The 16,121-nt window shown below is 39.2% G+C and overlaps 1 protein-coding gene and 1 long non-coding RNA gene across 2 annotated transcripts in view; both read right to left on the minus strand.

Moving 5' to 3' along the window:
* Positions 1-12,328: 12,328 nt before the first annotated feature.
* On the minus strand, positions 12,329-13,157 carry LOC124120973. Its single transcript, XR_006858945.2, has 2 exons — positions 13,117-13,157; positions 12,329-12,743 (listed from the first exon to the last, which is right to left on the minus strand). It is a non-coding gene; the product is annotated as an uncharacterized LOC124120973 (long non-coding RNA).
* Positions 13,158-13,277: 120 nt separating this feature from the next.
* LOC124141767 overlaps positions 13,278-16,121 on the minus strand; it is a 54,430-nt gene continuing 51,586 nt past the window's right edge. Inside the window, exon 6 of the mRNA XM_048388859.1 lies at positions 13,278-13,990. Within this exon, the coding sequence (XP_048244816.1) occupies positions 13,986-13,990 (5 nt within the window). The 3' untranslated portion in view covers positions 13,278-13,985. The remainder of the gene's footprint in view (positions 13,991-16,121) is intronic.

Raw genomic sequence — 16,121 nt, forward strand, 5'->3', positions numbered from 1 at the left:
CGAGCTTTCGGCGTGATGGTCACATAAAACTAATTAGGACCATATATCAATTAATTACATTTTTCGCGGAAATCAGTGGACTGTTTTAAAATCACATGTCTGTACAGTTAAATAATGTTTAGGTAAATAGTGAGAAAAGTTCAACATTCCCTCCCATTTGAAACAGATAACATATGCGACCCCTATAGTATTCAAGAGGGATACTGATATTGCTTTGCCGCGAGAAGACGATGGAGCGAGAAGGGGAGAAAGGTATAACGCGACCAGGGGTCGAACCACCGAATTTTTGCTCTCCGGGCAGACGTTCTATCCACTACACCACTGAGGGGGTCGCACCCAAGAGCACACTAGATCAGACACATCGACCGAGAAAGTTGACGATATGACCATAAACAGCAATACGATAATCCATGAACTGTGATCAACAACACTTGATACGATTTACGGGGCGGTCGGGTAGCCTAGTGGTTAAAGCGTACGCTCGTCACGCCGAAGACCCCGGTTCGATTCCCGACATGGGTACAATGTGTGAAGCCCATTTCTGGTGTCCCCCGCCGTGATATTGCTGGAATATTGCTAAAAGCGGCGTAAAACCATACTCACTCACTCACTGATACGATTTACCCAAACTTAAATAATAGATACGCAGAGATTATTAACTCAAAAATATGAGCCTTTAAATGACAAAGTTTAGGAATAAAATTGTTTTGGAAAACGTCATACATATTTCTTATTCCTTATATTGTAAATTTGCATCACATCGGTCTTTCCTCCGACACCAAGCTGACACGCCGTGAAAAACTGAAACACTATTCAAAGTGGTTTAAAACCAAACTTACTCACTCCAAGAAGATATGTATATACTTATACCTTCAGCATACTCTTGTCCACCTGTCCCTGAGTTGCTGGATACAGGTGGGGGTGGTGTTGATACACCTGCAGGTGTTGAGGCCGGGGATTGTGTCATGGAAGGTGTTGATCCTAAACAGAAATTATCGTGCGAAATTAGATACTCTATTCACATTTGGTAATCCCAGGTTTCAAATCACATTACTGTCTTCATCTGATCAAAACAGCTGACATAACATTTCGTTTACGCACTTACACGTCATCGTTTTGAACGATGTATATCACATGCGATACACGTCATCCCGGTTATCGTTCTGAATGATGTATGTAACATATTTGAAACAATCCTTCCCTGTTTTTCATTCTCAGTTATGCATAAAACATATCCGACATAATTAAGCTTTCCCCATCCTTCCATTTCCAATGATGTGTATAATACATCCAATACACACGCTCCCCGATCATCGTTTGGAACGATGTATGTAACATATCTGACATACGCTCTCTGCCGCCTTTCCTTCTGAGTGGCGTATATTTATTATCCGATGTACACACTTCCTCGTCTATCGTTCGGACTGAAGTATATATACCATATCTGATATACGCTCTCTGCCGCCTTTCCTTCCGGGTGACGTATATTTTATATCCTACAATGTACAGACTCCCGCGTGTATCGTTCTGAATGAAGTATGTAACACATGCAATATTTTCGTTCTGGGTGATGTTTAAAACATGCTGTGTACAAACTCCGTGGATCGTTCTGAATGATGTATATATTAACATATTCGAAACGACCCCGCCCGTCATTCCTTCTAAATGACGAAAATGATATATCAGATAACACCCTTCCCCGTCTTTTGTTCTCAGTACATAACGTCCACATTCTACAGCTATGGATTTGTATGAAAAGAATTTCAAACCGAACACTGTCTATGTTACAGTCTTTGTGTAAAATGAGATATATTTACAAAATGCCTAAATATTTTAATTATATTACAAATTGACTGAAACATCTATCTATTTATTCTGTTATGACAACTAAATCCAAACATGTTGATGTTAAATTTCATCACCCAGCTGCTGAAAATGATAGGAGGAAAAGAAAATTAACAAACTTCATTGTACACTTTATGTTCTTTTGCCTTAAACCTGGAACTACTTGATATTAATTTTCAGTCCATTTGTAAACTGAATGAAATATTTAGGCATTTTATAAATTGCTTTAAATACAATAAAATACTATTCTACTTAAAACATCAACAAAGAATTAGAAGCAGATAGAACACGCTAAAATTAATGAAGCGGAATTAAAGGTGCGACAACTGAAATCTATTTGTTAAAGGATTTTATGAATTAGCTTAATCACTCCTCTGTGAATAATAAGAATTCGCTTCAGCACAGTTATTTAGTTAAATTATTGTTAGTGAGTATAAATGGATTAATGGATACAGTGAATGGATTGCAAATTGCGATTCTTGTCTCATATATTCACGGCAACAATCAGAAAGTCTTCAGAAATCTCTCAAATTAGTGTACAAAGTGTGTTACAAACTCTCAAGCTGTTTGGGGGCACGGGTGGCCCAGTCGTCTAAGGCGCCGCGATTCGCTGTGCAGAGTTGCGCCCCTATGATTGTGGGTTCGAATCCCGGTTCGTCCTGATTATGTTTCTAGGTTTGTCAGCACCATACCCGTGCTCGTGCGTTTCACCGAAGTGGTAAACGTCTGAGACCTGCATCACTTCGGGCTTTCCTCCCACATTTAGCTGACACGCCGCGATATAACTGGAATACTGTTAAAAGCGGCGTTAAACCCAACTCACTCACTCACTCTCAAGCTGTTTGCATTTATAGTGAAGAATATAACGGGGTTTCTTTTATTCTGAATGGAACGTGGACATATTCAGTATATTTCCACACAGAAATAAAAACTAAATCTCATTCCGTATATAAATCGCCATACGTTCTACTGTTAACCGGGAGCATTATCGCAGTAAATGGGGTTTTACGAAATTGTGGACCGTTTATCCCACTTCTTGCCGGATACCAACTCTGGTCTGATCCATCATCTGTGAATACATTGGGCCGATATTCCGAGCAGTCGGTGTTTTTAACCAACGAATCAAGCGACGTCGACGTCGAGATGGCAACAAGGAGTACTCAGACCAATGAGTGTTCAGATTGCATTGCACAAACAACAATGTTTCTCGCTAATGTGCAACACGTGCCATAGCCTACTCAAAATATTACTTCAATGTCTGAAAATGGTAGGGTTTGCGCAAAATTCATGCGCGGATTGGGACTCATTTGACTTCCGGGGAGTTATAAACGGACATATTTATCCCCTCATTTTTAAAGCTGTTTAAAAATAGCAACAAAGTCACCACTTCACTGATATTGGTCTACTGTATACATTTACATAGCAACAGTGTACACATGTAACAGCGGGGAACACCTAGCGGGCTTCCCACAATGTGCCCATGAGGGGATGCAAACCCAGGTGAAGAGCCAATTGTATAGCCACAAAGCTTCTAACAGCCATTTTGTATTGGAGTAAAACCCATCCCAGAGGTTTTGGTTGAACTCCCGAGGGGTAGTGTCTTTTCTAGCTTATAAACCATCTTGATTCAAGATATACATGTACCATCAAAAATAAGAAAACATCGAGACACCTTATGGTGTGTCGCAGTATAAACGGAATTCGATCATAGCGTGCGAGAGAAAAAACGCGTGCAGCATGGACCAACTGGAGTCACGACATGTAAAATTGGATGACATTTCTTCACCCGCCCGCGGCGCAGTGGGAAAACAATGGGTTACGAAACTTTACACAATATGTGAGATTGTAGGTTCGATTCCCGTCATGAATGAAAAAGTCTAATTTCATGTCTTCAATTTTGGAACATGTCCAATGTTTGAAACACGAAGTTAAAATTTCATGTCCTACTCAACTCTTCAGGTCTTACGAGCTAAAAGTAAAGCCCCACAAGATGTTATTACGAAAAAACAAGTAACATCAAAGACAATGGTCGATGTCATGATAGTTATAAGAAGACATGTACCGTTTCACCACCAAATCCAGAAGCATATAGTTACTTCAACACAAAATCGGTTTCTTGTTCTCGTGGGTTCAAAGTCTGATATCGCCACCGATACGATAAACCCGTTCCATGGAACAATTGGATAAATAATATTTAAGCCAACCATAATATACACCCTCTTTAATTTGACAAATTATACGTACCGTCAACGCTTCCAAGGAACACCATGAGCAGCGCCACCTCCACAACTTGAATTTCATGTTAAAACTTTACAATATATTCATACTGATTAGAAAGCTCTTAACATAGTGTTAGTTTGGTTGCAAATAAGAATAATTAAATTTCGTTGTGTTCATTGAAATTCCTGCATTCTGATTAGCTGAACTGGTCACGTGTTATTGCATTCATTTCCCAATGAATGTAAAAGATTAAGCCACGTCAACCGAGGCGGAATACTTTCATTACCACGGAATATCGGGGAATCCCAATATTACAGTGGAGGAATCACTTTTTGCTCACGTGTATCGTCATGCACAGGACATTTAGAGAAATTCATGCTCATTCATTGTCCAAACAACCCTTTGAGACCGAAGGCCGGGAAGGAATAAAACAACAATCCTGCAGGCTCCACCTGTTTTCCCCCCGCTTGCCTCGATTCCACAACTTCCATGTCTTTGGATTTAATTTCAAACTAGCATTTTTTTCAACTGTGTCTTCCCGTTCTCAGGGAACTAATGTTTGAATCTGGCGATAACTGATAATGTCATTTGAAACAGCCGCCTTCTCCCGAACATATTTGTTCCGGGTCGTTGAGGCCGCATTGTTTTTCTCGCCTCTTGCCTTGATTGACAGGTCCTATGAACTTTGTTTTTATCATACTCTCGTTTGATTGGCTACTGACTTTGTAGGCGTGTCAAGTTATGTGCATAGATTTAACAATCACCTGAGTCACGTCACGCCACAGTATATATTTCTTCACCCTGAATGTTTATCAATCTCGTCAGTTTTGTCTGCTTTGATTTGTCGGGTTTCGATTAATACCTCAATAAACCGGAAAAATACACAGTCATTCCTTAAATAAATTGAACATAACAAATATGTAAACAATGTGTATTGTGCATGCTGGACACTGTATTGTAATCCAAACATACGAGTTCTAACTTGTGTATGACGTGTGTGTAGTTTGTGTATGACGTATGTATAACTTGTTTGTAACCTGTGTATTATTTGTTTATTTATTTTATAACGTGTGTATAACGTATGTGTATAACGTGTGTAAAACTTGTGTATAACGTATGTTTAACTTGTAACGTGTGTCCAGCCTGTGTATAACGTCTGTATAACTTGTGTATAACGTATGTATAACGTGTGTATAACCTGTGTATAACTTGTTTATAACTTTTATAAAATGTGTATAACTTGTGTATAACTTGTGTACAGCTTGTGCTTTAACGTGTTTATAACTTGTGTATACCTTGTGTATAACGTATGTTTAACTTGTGTACATCCTGTGTTTAACGTCTGTATAACTTGTGTATAACGTATGTACAACTTGTATATAACCTGTGTATAACTTGTATATAACATTTATAACGTGTGTATAACTTGTGTATAACGTATGTTTAACTTGTGTACATCCTGTGTTTAACGTCTGTATAACCTATATATGACGAATGTACAACTTGTGTATAACTTGTGTATAACTTGTTCATAACTTTTATAACGTCTGTATAACTTGTTAATAACGTATGTATAACTTGGGTATAACCTGTGAATAACTTGTTGATAACTTTTATAACGTGTGTATAACTTGTGTATAAGGTTTGCGTATAACTTGTGTATTACGTATGTTTAACGTCTGTATAACTTGTGTATAAAGTATGTATAACTTGTGTATAGCCTGTGTATAACTTGTTTATAACTTGTATAACGTGTGCATAACTTGTGTATGACATGTGTACAACATGTGTATAATTTGTGTGTAAGTTGTCTATAACTCATGTATAACTTCTGTATAACTTGCGTATTAATTGTGTATAATTTGTGTAAACGTACGTATCAGCAGAGTATCCACTATTTATGCATAATACACAGATCAGTTGGAATGGGATCTCAAATGGTGCACATGGGGATGCCTACGTCTTGCCGATATTTCACATAGATGTTATCAATGAGGGAGTTCAGTATTTCACATGTTGTTTTCTCAGTAAACGTGAGATTACATTTGCTTTCACTTGTGAAAAATTAACTCTCTGAAGATAGAGATGTAACTATATCTGTGGTCACCGCGTTTTGTAACAAGTGTCCCATGGGTTAAAGAAATAAATGACTCGTTGTCGTTGTTTATCGTACAATACACCATGGCAGGGAGAATAAACCAAGAGGGGCGCCGTCCCAAGTTGTTTATTCTCCATGCAGTGGTTTATTGTACGATAAACAACGACCACGAATCGTTTATCTTATATGAGATATCAACTTTTTAAGGATGTCAGTAAATAATTGTACAAGCTTATAAAACATTTACCCGTATTTAATTAATGATGACTTTCTGAATACAATGCGACATCGGTAACATCGGACAACTTCATTCTGCACATTTTCTCCCAATACCGATTGTCATCTATCTTCCAATTTTGGATGCGATCGGCCATTGCGTTCATCTGCGTTCTCAAGCTACATCTATGGGAAACAACTCACTAGACACTCCCCTCTCAAAAATAACGTCGTCCAATTTACGACGTCATCAAGTTACGAGCGCATGTTTGAATCTCCAGACATGACGTCATGATAGAACAATGTTTCATCGTGAAATAATCCACGCTTCGTTCTTCATATGCTTTGCGATTTATCGCGTAGCTATCTTATATAAAGGAATAAAGTTTGTCTTTAAGTATATATGGCATAGTGGTGAACAAAGTTACAAATTAAATGATAAACTTATTTCTTTCTGAGAATGCAAAACATTAAGCAAATCCTTTGAGATTTTAAGAATCCACATGGTATTAATTCCACTTGTCTCAAAAACCTTCTGCGAATAAAACGAATCTGTTATATAACAAAGTTATCACTATTGAGAAATAAAGGCATGTATCAAACATGTGATCCTCATGTTTCCTCTACTTGTCATGGAAGCATGTTTAACCTAGATTCAATACATCAGTACATCAAACATAATCAGTTATAACGGAAACCTCATACCCTGAATCACAGTTGTAGTGTCCCCGATAAGGGAATCGGCTCTGTAATATGGATGTTCAATCTTGTGATAGGCAGTTCTATACCCAGAAAACAATTTTTGTGAGATGTTTGATCAATTGGACTAAATAATAATATTTTCATGTATACCGGAAATAATTTGATAGGATTTTATCAACAAGCATTGCCCTATTTAGAAACGAGGAAAACATGTTATCATGTTATCGGTGATTCACACCTGCCATTTAACCTTTCCGACACATGCGAGGTCTGAACATTAAATGCAGAACAACGGCTACACGTGTCACAGAGGATAATTGAAAATACTATATTCTTTGGAAACAGAACGACAAACAGTCGGAAAAATATCATTAATATGGAATCATATTGACTGGCAGTGTAATGACCCTTTTAGATTTTGTACTTGCTCAATTTTGGCCAGATTTACAAAATCTTAACTTGTTTTGAATGATGACGTTATTGTTCGGCTCAGAAGGAGTCGATGTAAACTAGTGTCCAAAAGAAACGATACCAACTTATTTTCAAAATTGTTATTTACTAAGTGAATTGTCTAGTATGAAACATGCCAATTCGTATTGCACATCCCAAACACAGCATAGTCGATAAAAAATACCGGGAACACGTGATCACTTCCGGGAAAAAACGTAAATTTCGTGAAAGTGACATTTCCCTCTCCAGCATGTTCTGCACGTGCATAAAAACTGTATAAAACGGCTGATCAGACACGTTGATATCACAGCAACAAAAAGAACACAAGATATGCCACGTTTGACAGCCATCGAGAGAGAGAGAGCCGTTGGAATGGTCCAACAAGGAGCGTCACACGTCGACGTCGCCAGAAGGTTGGGCTGCGCACGCATCACTATCACCAGGTTGATGCAGCGGTTACGTCAGACAGGTCAGACGTCAGACAGGCCCAGGAGTGGAAGACCACGAGTAACCACGCCCCGTGAAGATCGTTACATCCGGGTATTACAGCGACGTCCACGGCGGCCAAAGCACTGGGACACAGGATCAGTCGACAGACCGTCTACAGGAGACTACGGCAGTATGGTATCCGGCCACGTCATCCCTACCGCGGACCGCTCCTGACGCCTCGACACCGGAACAACAGACTGATCTGGGCCAGGCGAGTTCGACGTTGGCAACGGCGGGACTGGGCACGTGTTATGTTCTCTGATGAGAGCAGAATCCTCATCTTCAGAAACGATGGACGGCAGCTTGTATACCGACGATTTGGTGAACGTTTGGCGCCTAACTGTATCCAACAGGTCCGGCCGTTTGGAGGTGGAGGGTTAATGGTTTGGGGTGGCATATGTGGTGACGTCAAAACAATGCTTGTCGTAATTCGTGGAAACCTGAATGCACAGCGTTATCTTGATGACATCCTACGGCCTGTTGTGGTGCCCTTTATTCAGCAACAGCCTCGTGGACTCCTTTTCCAACATGACAATGCAAGGCAACACACAGCAAGATTGACACAGAACTTCCTTGCCAACGCCAACGTACAGGTTTTGCCATGGCCCGCATGTTCACCGGACATGAATCCCATCGAGCACTTATGGGACAACCTCGATCGGCAAATCCGACGTCGCCGTGTGCCTCCAGTCAACGTCCAGGAAGGACTTGGAACGATGTCTCCTCGAGGAATGGCAACGCATCACTCCCAACGTCATCAGACGTTTGACGTCATCAGTCCGTAGGCGTGTTCTGGCATGTATCGATGCTCACGGTGGACATACCCGCTACTGACTTGACTTTGAGACGTGTGGTGTGACATTTCCCGTTGTTTCTGTGATCAGTGCTCTAACGAAATGTTCATTTTTCGACCCCACCCATCTTTAAAGGCTTGTCATATTGGTTGTACAGATTTTATTGAAATGAAATTTTTGTACAGATGTTGTGAAAGGATTTCTCAAAAGCATAACACCAATCCTAAACTTCTGCATTGTTTAGTTTTTCTTTTATGTCGTTGCAAACAGGTGGTATCGTTTCTTTCGGACACTAATTTACATTGAATACTTTATTGAAATAGCCTTGATTACTAATTACTAAGTTAAGTATTAACAAGCATTGTAGGTTTTATGTGGTTAGGTTCAATAAATTGTTATTTTATTGCCCTGCCCTTGCAGTCAAAAAAGTATATCTGTCTATATTTTGTGTGTGAGTATACATGTTGTTGTGTTGTTTGTTATTTAACTTTGAACTCGGTATGTGAGGGCGGTCTTTAAATTATCGAGTCTGGCCCAGACAATCCAGTGATTGACACAATGAGGATCGACCTGACCATACGGTCCCTTTAGTCGCCTCCTAGTACAAGCATGAGTATAGCTGTATGCTGTTTTAGCAGTGTCCCCAAAGGGTGGAGGATGCCAAAATGGGCGTCACATATTGTACCCATCTACAAGGACGTCCCCACAAAATTTACTTCGAGGCTTTGGAATATTCATTTTAGTCTCAATATTAGTTGGTGTCCTCCAGATTTTGTGTAGAGGCTTCCAGATATTGTAATGTAGTATGTTTTCGCCACATTCCGTTCACCGTCAAAAAACACAATTCCATATTTTATATCAGAAGTGTTCAGCTGTTCTTAATTTCACCCCTGCTAATTTCACGAAATTTGAGAAATAAGAAATTCTAACTCGAATATATGTACATAACTTTGTAGTGACATTTTATCTGAATCCATATCGTGTATGTTATTGAATAGTTGAGCCAACTCAATGACGATTGGCCGTGATGTGTTTCAGCAGGTATTTCTCTGGTTGTTTTACAGTGGGTTAAGGTTCACTTAGATATATTTTACACATTGAAACAAGTGGAATGTTATATTCGCCCACAATGTCATATTGAGGGGTAAACATTAGACTAAAATCTAGTCTCTGAAATGAACATATCGTACATAAAAAAACCAGTTGTTCAGTTATCTTAAAAAAAATATAATAAAAAGGAGCCCAGTGACTCTCTTCAGTGATCTAGACTTGCCAAACATTAAAGACTTGCATGGGCTGTATTTGATATATATTTGTATCAGGGTCTGTAAGACAGACTAGGGTAAACAGTTATTGTAACATTTCTTGGGAGTGATTCTGTTGGGGTTTCAACTTCAACTTATTCAACTTCTGTAGTGCAATAACAGCATGTGTGTGGATGATTGTACTTGTCCAGACTAGGGCACATTTTATATTGCTAGTCCACTGATATACCATGCCGCAGTGTAACATGAATACCACAATCAGACACAGTGTACTGACTCCGAACCGACCAATCTTTATTTTAGCCCCTAAATGCCGAGGGTAGCACAAGTACCACCATTTAACGTCTTTTGGTATGACGCGGAAGGGGATCGAAACCCGACCTTCCGCTATCCGGGCGGACGTTTTACTACCAGAACACAGAGGCGGTATGTTTAATATGAAACTACCACGTGATCAAACGATTTGAATCATAAATGCCTACAACTGAATGTTGTTACAAGCGTGGAATAAGAATTATTTTATTCGAACCTTTTATGGTTATGATTCGGAAACACACGAGGGTGATAATAATCTCGTTATCAGATGATGTCATTCTAAAAATAATGCCAGGACGTCATTTCGCTCGATTATGTAACTTTAGAAACCGCATGTAAGTACAGTGTGTGAGTGAATTGTCCCAATGATGATATGGTGCCAAATGATTTGCGGCCATGTTTGTCTACACGATGAGGCACGTTGGGAAGCCCTTATCTGAACATACCAGGCACGTGACTAAATAGTTTATTGAGGAAGCAGACATTGTATCGATGTATGGAGTTCACACGTAGCTCTGCTTGGTGACTTTATTTGCATATTTATCGGATAGTGATACCAAGTTTACCTGGTGGGTTTACCTCATCGATAACATTATAATTATAATTTATGATAAACATAGTTATAAGCGTAACTGAGGCAATATGTGCTACAAACACATTTTCTGGTAGCTATTGCGTTGTCTGAAGTAAAATGAGAACTGTGTTCATGTGATGAATGAATCGGCATTGTTCACGGGAATATGCCCGTGTAATGAATGTTCACATTCACACTGTTTACAACTTAAATGTCAGATTAAATGTAGTGCACGCGTCCATCTGAATGGTTAAGCCTATGTGTATTTCACCAGTTCATGACAACAGTTTTCTAATGTGCATGAATTATGATGGATCATGATTTTGAAGAGCAGCCGATATTCCATCGATTTGCAGAGCTCAGTCGTATCGGCATGGTACAGCGTTATAAAAACATACCATTACCAGAGGATATTTCTGTGGCTGTCAACCCATCTCTCGTCTCCATTCTCGTCGCAAATCAGTCGTCTGTTGAAGGTATTACTCGTGACGCGAACTGTCTACGTGTTTCATATCAGTAAGAAAGCAATATATATATCATATACCATGTACCATATTACCATAACTATATTGAGATGAGTATTAAGTCACAGTTATAACGTTGCGTTCATGGCATTGTTAGTCCGTGGAAATGATAAGTATTTTACTCCAAACAATGTCCCGCCACAGTAGACAACTTCTTAAATATCGTAAATGCGACGTTTCGGTATAGATAGTATTAAAATACACTGCAGCTATCATGCTCAGTTTGGATTCATGTTTTCTTAATAGTTGGTCTACACTGATCAGATGTCTTTGTTATTGAACTGAGCGGAGGTCGTAGGTGCCTTGCAGGAACAAATGGTTGCTACTCAACTTGAAATAAAGAAACTGAATAGAAATAGAGCCAGTTAGGCTTCCAAGTAAGAAAGGAGGTCCTTGGCAACCTTTGTATGTCGTAAGACTGATGAGATCGGGTAGTCAGGCTCGCTGACTTTGTTGATACATGTCATCCAATCCAAATTTCTAGCTCAATGCTCGTGAAGTCAATCACTGGTTGTCTGGTCCAGACTCGATTACTTACAGACTGTTGTTATATAGGTGTACTATTGTGGTGTGTGACGTTAAACTACGAATAAACAAACACTCTGGGCTTTACTCCCACAGTAATGTGAAAAATGATCAATGCAATGATAAACACAACTCACTCACTGTGGAGAGTTTAGTGAGTCTTCACCTGGACATTTCTAACTGGACGGGACCAAGTGAGTGAATTGTGTTTTACACCGCTCTAAGTGTTTTTCAAGACTCGATTATTTACAGACCGCCGTCATATAGCTGGAATTTTGTTGAGTGCGGCGTTAAACAACAAACAAACAAACTATAACCGAAGTTGATATATTCCATTTGACGACAGTAACTAATACATCTGCAGGCTCTGGAAACATACATACTCCCGTGAAGATACGGGTTAGAATGGGTCTGCAGAAACCCATGCTTGTCGTAAGAGGCGACTAGTGGGATTGGTTTGTCAGGCTTGCTGACTTAGTTTATGCATATCATCGTACCAAATTACGTAGATCGATGTACATGATGTCAATCACCGGATTGTCTGATACCGACTCCAGTGAGGAGTTCAACAATAAACAAACAGAAACAGTCATACACATTAAATAATCAACATGGACGGGGAAACAGTCACATTCCGGGTCAAGTCAATAACAAATGTACATCAGTGTCCAGAGGTTTTGGCCAAATCACAACTTTCGATCTTCAAGCTCTTGTGTCTTGGAGAATCTAAAATATAAACAACCTGTCAAACATGCAACATTTATTACTACTAGAAAAGGGGATATTGATCAACAGATAATTGAATGTTTTAACACATATCGTTCTACAATGCACGTGACCTTTACCTCTAGCACGGGTTTGGTTGTGACAAACACAGCAACATAGTCATTGCGAATCCGGATTTGAACCCAATGATTATCGGTTTCTGGCACATAGTGGGCCACATCTGCTTAGCGAATTCCAACGGCTTAAACGATTGGACCACCTGTGTCCCTCTAACCCGAGTGTACGTAATGGCTCACTTTGTTATAACCGTAGTTAATTCATTCCTTTTGACGACAGCAGTTAACACATCTGTAGGCTCTAGAAACAAACATACCCCAAGTGTAGATCCGGGATAGAATAGGTCTTCAGCAGACCATGCTTGTAAGAGGCGACTAACAGCATCAGGTCATCAGGCTCGCTGACTTGGTTGATGCATTTTACCGTATCCCTATTGCGTGGACGGATGCTCATGGTGGCAATCACTGGTTTATCTGGTCCAGACTCGCGTGTAGCGATAAACAACAAACAAGCAAACAAATAAACAAACATAACATAGAAATGCATAATTATTGTAGGCTTTCATAAAAAAAACAAATAATTAGCAAGAAAGGGGAAACAATCACATTCCTTGAGATACGGTTTCACATCGTCAAGTCCACACCACATGTACATCACAGGGTTCAGAGGTTAGGCCATTTCACAAATTTCGATTTTCAACATCATGTGTCTTGGGGAATCTAAAACATCTACGCAATGTTAAACATGTAGCAATTAATTTAAGAGAAGGAGACTTTGTAGCAATTAATTTAAGAGAAGGGGACTTTGATGAACAGATAACTGAATTTATGTCTAAAAACTTTTAATCCTCGTCGTTCTACAGTGCATGTGAAGTAACTGCTGAACAAGGCCCATAATGTCTGAACAAACAATTTACTTCCATGTCACTTCAGACATGTACCCGACAGACCTGACACCCATCAATCCGGACACCCGTCAGTCCGGACCCTGTCAATCTGTAAATCCCGTCTTCTGGACACTTTCTGATACGCTGTCCATTTTGTATACACCTGAGGCAATGTTGAGCATGTGCAATGTCCTATGGCAAGAGTTATTTTACAACCCATTCATTCTTCTGTTTCTCTGAACCATACAATACGATACAACCATCTTGCAGTCATCTGGAGAAGCTTGCATTGTCCTTGTTCAACCTTTAAGTAGATAACAGCATCAAAATAAGATCAATGTCACGTGTAGATATATTCTAAACCTGGAGATGAATTAAAGTGTTTAACTTTTTCTCTGGTGTATAACAGTAGATGTCACGAGCTAAATCCAACGTGTCCACAATTCTTCTTAAACTATTTGTTTGTATAATATCACAAGTCCAATATATCACTTGTCTCGGGCCAGCAGACAAGTGGACGTGTCGACCCGACATAACTCCCAACCAATGATTCGTCAACACGAATATTTCATCGTCTGGTATTAAAGGGTTCCACTGCACCATACTGTAAGTGTATATTTTCTATGTAATCTTTCACTTTATTATGAATGATTTGATATCTGATTGCAGACACAGTATTGGATATACGAGTCAGATTATAAGTCTAAACAGTCGGAATGATACCTACAAACCATGCTTATAAAGGGTCTACTATAAATGTACAAAATCATATTACCTTTGCAGCAACACCTGTACATTCTAAAGGGCAAGATGTTTGTGGAGAGAGGAAAACAAGTTGAATGGTATTAATGTTCAAAGTCAATATTATCAATATGAGTGATGATTGGAAACATTTCAACAACAAAAGTATTTAACGTAATTAAACTATTCACATGTTAATGCGCTATAGGAAAATAAAACACGGTTTTGTACGGCAAACATGATATACGATTGACTTATTTCGTAAATGTTCAATGTCAACATATGTGAATGATAAGAAAAGTGAGAGTACAAAAAATATATAAAGCAGAGAGATTAAGGGCGACAAATGTTGGAGTTGACAACTGATTATTGAACGCACACATTCTCTTTCATCGCTTCACACACATTCAGTCATCACGCCCTCTCAATGTTATTGACATGTGAACATTCAAAATGAGATGAAGACATTCTGTGTCAAGTACACTCACAATGACTGCAGTCTGGTGGTATAGTAATTGTACATGAATTGTCTTACCTACACCTAAGTTACTAAAGTAGTTAAAGACAAATATTATAATGACAACATGCATGTCTCAGATCCCTTTTCTGATAGTAGATTGTTTCGCTACTGCATTTCAAGTTGCACATGTAATCACATAAATATATTTTTGTAGAATAAAGTACAGTAAAGACGTATCTATCTGGCACATTAATTTAAACAAAACATCGCAAATGATGTATTTATATATTTGTGTAAACAAACAGGCTTTTACAAGAAAAATGTAGTTTTATAGTATAAAAGATGTAGGGGTAAAACTAATGAAACAAAAATAAAAAATATATGCAAAAATAAATATGGGGATACTTTATGCAGGTGGGGGAGGGAATTACATAAATGTATACCGATTTAATCTTCTAGGGGCGAGTCTTTACGAATAAAAGTCGTCCGTGGAAGGGTGTGGTGTGGGCGGGGTGGGGGGGGGTGGTGGGGTGGGGTGGTTGTGTGTGGTTGGTCACTGGGACAGAAATTGCTTATGTGTCGTTTCTCAACACCAGCTGCGGTCCCACTTAAGGCTTGAGTATTCTAAATTTAGATGCGACATACTGTTTCCGGTTCCAAATTCAATACAGGGATAAATGTACAAAAAACACAGCTCTACACTGTAAACTCGGTGTATGTATACTGAAATTAAATTCTGTCCAAAATGCAAGGTATATTCCAACTTACCTGCATCAGTACCTGTAGTTGGTGGATCAGAAGGGAAACGGTAGCCTCCATTAAACATGTCGCCGGAAAACCCATATACAGCGAATCTGCTGGCAGAGCGGACGATGCATCTGCTGTTTGAACATTTTGTTCCCGCTTTGTAGTCACTACCGGGGATGTCCACCCAGTCAAATATAACAGGGGCTATATCAGAACTAAATATTTCAATATCCGTTACGTGTTGTTTAGCCAGGATGTTTATACAGGCTGTAAAAGGAATGAATGCACTGTTCACGAAATACGTAACTGGAACTACAACAACAAACCCAACTGAATATACATCTGGGCTGTTTCTACACAGGGTTGCCATGATAGGTCTTGTAGCAGTAAGATATAGACTCTCATTATAGGCGAGGTATTGGCGATATTCACGGTTGTCACCCAGAGAGAACGTAGATCCATTGTTCAACCTAATTTCAGTGTCGCT

This window comes from Haliotis rufescens, unplaced genomic scaffold, assembly GCF_023055435.1.
Source record: "Haliotis rufescens isolate VD_foot unplaced genomic scaffold, xgHalRufe1.0.p SCAF_8, whole genome shotgun sequence".
Taxonomy (NCBI): domain Eukaryota; kingdom Metazoa; phylum Mollusca; class Gastropoda; order Lepetellida; family Haliotidae; genus Haliotis; species Haliotis rufescens.